The 6113-nt window shown below is 32.0% G+C and overlaps 1 protein-coding gene across 2 annotated transcripts; it reads right to left on the minus strand.

Annotated features, from left to right (window-relative positions):
- Positions 1-1541: 1541 nt before the first annotated feature.
- Positions 1542-3834, minus strand: LOC113855050 (D-amino-acid transaminase, chloroplastic-like). Of its 2 annotated transcripts, none has more exons than XM_027486497.1 (5): positions 3735-3834; positions 3546-3598; positions 2987-3162; positions 2151-2824; positions 1542-1816 (listed from the first exon to the last, which is right to left on the minus strand). In XM_027486497.1, exons 1-5 carry the CDS (start codon positions 3778-3780, stop codon positions 1803-1805), a joined length of 963 nt encoding a protein of 320 aa, XP_027342298.1. In that variant the 5' UTR covers positions 3781-3834; the 3' UTR covers positions 1542-1802. The 2 variants fall into 2 exon arrangements, with proteins under 2 accessions (XP_027342298.1, XP_027342297.1); XM_027486496.1 differs by having other exon boundaries at positions 1542-1820.
- Between the last annotated feature and the right edge of the window lie 2279 nt (positions 3835-6113).

Raw genomic sequence — 6113 nt, forward strand, 5'->3', positions numbered from 1 at the left:
AGATTCAATTTGACATAGATTTTTTATATATTCTATGAACTAGACACTTTGGACAAGAAGACATGACTATGTCACAACTTATAACACTAGAAACATATTAGTTTTTTATGAATAAGATCAATTAGTCCAGTTAGGTCTGCAGTAAGTCACTCAAACAACACAACACAGTTCAATGACACTGTCATGGCAATAAATACATTGTGCTTTAACAACGCAGTAAGAAAATCCTGCATCTCTTCAAGACTTACTTGAACATACACAGATCAAACACTTGACAACTTGATGCCCCAAGAAGAGCAATGAAGCAAAGGATAGACGAACAGCATGTAAATATGTGGTATTGTGATTCAGTACATGTAAGGAGTGGGTATTCTCTCAAGGCTGGCTACCTAACTTGCCAAATCAAATCCCAAAGCAACATCGCCAATTTACTAACCATTCATGTCCAAAATAGACCAGTGATAATTAAAGACAATCCTTACCTGGTAACTTTTGAGAGGCCATAATTGATACTAAAATTAGAAGGTATAGCATTAGGCGCATCAAGATAGGAAAGGATGGTAGGGAGTGGCAGAGAGCTGAATAAATTTGTAATGCCAATCATCATGTACATGTTTTATTTAGTGTATAATTTAGTAAGCAGAGTTATGTTTGTTTTAGCAGTTCCATGCAACACCATTTTAGTTGTCCATACCAACGCAAGCTGTTCCTTATTTTGTTAGCTTATAGTAATTGGATATGGCGATCAAATCAGATTCTCCTCATCTCTCACATCCATAAAATAAATTTCAGATTTTGCAAAACTTTTCTAGCTGAAACCACTTGGCAAGTTTTCAAAATACACTTCCGCAGCAACAATTTTTCACTTTATAAAACCTTAAGTGTCTAGTTCCAATTTATATCAGCACCCCCCCCCCCTAATATTCATCTTGAAGGAGGGGCTTTTGTATTTCAAAATATATCTAATTAAATGAAGAAGTATATGCATTTATTATCTTAAAAACATAAAATATTATATATTTAATACTTTTTTATTTGACAATTATGAGGATTTGTAAATATAAAAGGTCTAGAATTATTCTGAAGGATGGCTATCTATGATTTCTCTTTAATACACACAAAAGCCACACCCTCACTTATCTGTTGCGCATCTGTTTTCATTAGAAACGAATTTGTGTGATTTAGGTGTTGCAATGTGTACCATTACTGCTCTGGTTCTTTGGTTATTTGACTTTTATCTTTGAAATTTGTACAAAAACCTCCTCTCCTCGTTAAATTCAAACTCAAGATTAAAGGAATGCTTCCTTTCACACACATTTTACGTGTGATATCTATAAGGCATCAGATATGGGATTAAACGATGGACTTCTCTACCTCGAAAATTTGGCCAACATTGCTGTTGCCAATAAGATAATAAATAATACGAAAATAAATGAATGCATGCAACTGAGGGCATGGAAATATGCTTGAAAATCGAAGTTAAGTGGTTCTGGCACATTGTAACGCAGTCTTGATTACAACAACGTGAAACAGTTCAAGGACTATTTATTTGCTTTGTAAATGTTAACGTAGCAGGAAACACCAGCAACTTCATTATTTGTTCACACTTGGAAATGCATAAAGCAAATACAAAGAGAAGAACTCCTAGCAACACAACAGATAAGAATGAGAAGAAAGCTGTTTAGTGTTCCCATCCTTTATTATGATAACTTTGTAGGTTCACTAAACATAGGGGACGGGTATTCTCTGTGTGTCAGGGCCAGCTACCATATCATCCCATAGCAAATTCGAAAGCAACATTGTTAATTCTCCAACCCTTCCTGTCAAACATAGATAATTGAATAAATAAAAAAGACAAAGTGACAAAAGGAGAGACACTCAACAATGCTTATAGCATGGTTGATCTTGTGTTAGAATGCATATAGATCCATGTTTACTTCAACATTATTAGTTGTAGCTTCTGCAACACTTGGTCTAACACCCCATTGGATTATCCCTCATGATCAGGATTCAGGATATTACTCCTTAAAGGCTTAAATGTCAAAGTTATGCATAATAAATGTTCAAGTGCATCAACAATGAGAAGAAAGTATTAAAGTGTAAGGCTTCATATCATCCAAGGAACTAGATGATCATTATTACCAACTTACCATTACCAATGGGTTGATCATCCCACATGACGATAGGTAACAAAGGAAGTGTGCTTCCTACAAACATCATTTCAGCGGAAGCTTTAGCTTCCTCCACAGTCAGATTTTTAGTTGCTACACCTTTCAGAAGGCCTTGATCAACCAACTTGGGTGCCAACTGAAGAAGCCTCTTTGCAGTGCAACCATATAGGATATAATCAAAACAAGGCATGACAAGTTCCTTTTCTTGAGTTATAAAAGCAACATTCACATTTGGACCTTCAGCAACATAACCTGCCTCATCAACCCATATAGACGAAGATGCTCCTCTCTCTTCAGCTTCCATTATTGAAAGGACATTTGGTAGATAATTCACATTTTTCACTGTGGCAAATAGAGGTGGCTTCATTGGTATTTTGGAAGTAATCACTTTAACTCCCTCTTTGCATTGGTTAAAATCATCTTCAATGACTACTGCATAGAATGCAGATGTTGGACATCCTGCTGATGACAGCAAGAAATTCCCAGGACCTGCACTCAGCCAGTATCTTAGAGTTCCTTTCTTGCATTTTGACACTGCAGTTAGTTGTATTAGAATGCTGCGAAGAGTCGACCGAGAAAATGGAGGGGATATCTTTGCTTTGGAGGCTGACCTTAGGAAGCGATCAAGGTGAACATCCAACTCATAGAGGTATCTGGAGAGCATAAACAATGCAATTATACAAAGACAAAGATCAGAGAAAAATTGTTTCAAATGCAAAAGGGTGAAAATTCAAAGTACAACTCAAGGCTTTGTAGCATACATATCAAAGTATTGAGTTGTTCAGATTAAAGAGTAAACCAAAAATTAGCATTACCCATCTAGAACAATACCGGTATCAAACACACCATGCCCCCTATGTACCATGTGATCATCTATAGGGATTACCATCATCGCTGGATCAGGTATGATACCTCCAAATATACTAGAATACATAGCCGGGTATGGTTGCTTCTCCACTGAACTCCATTTCTGATGAAGCTTTTCAAGCAACTGAAAAATGCAACCCCAAGGAAAATTGCAAAGCTTAATGTATTATAAAAAGACCTTATGGAATTAATAATTGCAAAAAAAAAAAAATATGACTTCAGTCTTCAAATGTTTTTTTAAGCTCTCTCTCTCTCTCAAGTCACAAACATCCAAAGCATCTTCAACTATTATGCTAATCCTTGTGAATTGAAAAGCAAATTCAGCAAAATCTTTCCTCCTCTTCTCTTTCTCCCTAAAATCTCACCAACGCCAAATGTGAAACAATAAGCTTTGGTTTCATTTTCACCCACAGATAATGAACAAATCAACTTCACAACAATAAACTGATTTATAGGCTTACGAGAAGAAATCAAGATGACACAAAAAGTAAGGCTTAAAAATCTCACCTCGGATGATGAAGAGAACACATGAACTCTAAAATCATTGTCATTTTCAACCTCTGGAACACACCAAGAAAAGAAGAAAAAATGGTTCAGCCAAAAAGCAGATACAACAGTAGCAATTGAAATAGCAATGAAGTTTGAATATTTGAATGGGATCACACAAGTGAAAGTAACCGAAAAATCCCAACTCACCAGGGAACTTCTGAGAGCAAGCACTGGACTCAGTGGGGTTCTCCATGGATTATGTTCAAAGCCAAAATAGCAAGCTGTGTGAGTACGTGGAAACTGAGAATAACCTGTGATCACGGATACTTCAACTTAGCAATATATATCCAATATTTTACATGAGAATTATATGATCGTATTAGTGTCAAAATTTTATTGGGTTATTTTTAAAAAAAATTATTTAACTTTTGTTTGAATAATAATACCATAATCTAAATATATTTTTATTTAAATTTAATTATAATTATGTTTTTAAAAAAAAATTAGAAATTAAATAGTGATAGTAATACGAAGATGATCACAAACCAATATAAATATTAACTATATATTAAAAATATAAAAAAATTATACATCAAGTTATTCTTAAAGTAATTTTAAAACGAGCTAGTTTGTTTAATAACTCTTATAAGCATTGCATTTCTTTATTTCAGTCTTTAAATTAAAAGTTTTTTTAATAGATTAAATGTATCAAAATTCATATAAAGTAAAAATAATTAATAATTTATGAAATAAATTTATTTTAAAATTTAATATAATTTTTAAATATTAATTAATTTAGATTATAGAATTGTATATTTACAAACGTTAAAAAAAAATTAAACTTGACAGCTTTATCTAATAGTTAGATTGATAAAATCAAATGTTTATATATATATATATATAAAAGGTTATTTACCCGTGTAATTTGGTCTTTGCTCATTTCTTATATTTATTTTTAAAAATATTGTTATATTTACATATGATAGCTTATTGTATTTAATAACGTAAATAATAACAGTGAAAAGTGATATAATATGAAGAACATGACGGAGAGCAGTTAGAATGATTGTTGGTTCTTTTGTTTGAGACGGATTGAACTCTTTATTGTGTCTGTTTCTTCAGTGTTTATGTCACAAAATGATACCTTAAACGAATTGTATTGTTCTTGAAACCGTCGTATAGTGTATGTTGGTAATGTTTTGCGGAGAACAAAATAAATCCTTGAGACCAGAGAATCTCTTCAATTGGAAACTTACCTAATCTTTCCTAGTCACCATCTTCTTTTTTTATTTTTTTCATTGTCACTTTGTTTTATTACTGAGCAATTAAATCAGTTCTTAAATATTATAACATTAATTATATTTATCTTTGAAAGTAACAATTATCTAACCGATAATGTTTTTGTGCGTGTCATTCCTGTCCTTGTTAAATTATCACCACAGACACACTCCAAGAGGCAAGAACTGTGTGTGACATGCTCTATCTTTACAACAAGTCCAAGCCCAGATGGTTTCTCTATGCCCATCTCAATTTGCCCCGAGCCCGGCCCAAGACATTTTAGTACTCTTCCATTTTGTCTGTCACTTCTAAATTTGGATTATTATAATCGCTTTAGAGGTGCAGGAAATTTATCCACTTTAATTTTGTTTTCCTTTGTCAAATTCAAACTGAGTGAAATGACAATTCAAATTAGGTGCGGTAGTATGTACTTTCAAAGGAAGTATGAAAAAATATTATCCTAATTTTTAAAATGATAAATAATTAAAAATAAATTAAAATACATAAATGACATATATTTTAAAAAATTAATTTCTAAATTTGAAGTTATGAAAAAAAAAGTGTGCCCTTTCATCTCAATTTGCACTTATTAAGCAGTAGGATGACAATGGGTAGAGTAGGGTACTAGTACTCATTCTTATACCTATGTTTTAAAAAAATACTCGTACCCAGCCCCATACCCGTGTGGATATGAACATTAATCTCCGTACCTGTACCCTCTGAGTACCCGCATATTCATCTTGTACCCATTACCCGCGCTTGTTTGAAAAAAAAATATTTATAAAGAAAAATATGTTTATATAACTTTATATAAGTAGTATAATAATACAAAAATTCAATATGTAGTTGCCGAACAAGGTACAAACATAGATAAAAAAATAAATATTCAAATATCATAAATGTTAAATATATCTTAATATAATAATTTTCTGAATTAAAATTTTTAGAAACAATAAGCGAAATTAAACACAAGTTATTTGTCAGTGATAACCCTATCTTGTGTGAGATTTGATCGATTGACAATGTCAGAGTGATAACGAAATAAATCTGCACAATCGTTGTCCTTCGTGTGGGATCACTTGGTGATCTTTTGTGGCGACATTGACAACTAATTCTAATGAATAACATTTCATAATTGTTTGATTTTAATGAGACAGACATTGAGAATGAGAATATAGTTAGAGTAAAGAAGTTTAATAGTAACAACAAAAAGTGGATACATAAAATATTATTTTTAACTTTTGAATTTGAAATTGTAAGAAAAATAATAGATTTAATTAAAATAATATAATAATATATATATATATA

The sequence above is a fragment of the Abrus precatorius genome, unplaced genomic scaffold (genome assembly GCF_003935025.1).
Source record: "Abrus precatorius isolate BTA unplaced genomic scaffold, Abrus_2018 Scaffold11, whole genome shotgun sequence".
Classification (NCBI taxonomy): domain Eukaryota; kingdom Viridiplantae; phylum Streptophyta; class Magnoliopsida; order Fabales; family Fabaceae; genus Abrus; species Abrus precatorius.

Excerpts from the sequence above, each read along its gene's own strand:
- LOC113855050 (XM_027486496.1), bottom strand. The coding sequence starts at position 3,780 with ATGGAGAACCCCACTGAGTCCAGTGCTTGCTCTCAGAAGTTCCCTG. Across the intron at positions 3,163-3,545 it reads TGTTCTCTTCATCATCCGAG|TTGCTTGAAAAGCTTCATCA; the intron begins GTGAGATTTTTA and ends TGCATTTTTCAG. Across the intron at positions 2,825-2,986 it reads ACCGGTATTGTTCTAGATGG|ATACCTCTATGAGTTGGATG; the intron begins GTAATGCTAATT and ends TATGCTCTCCAG.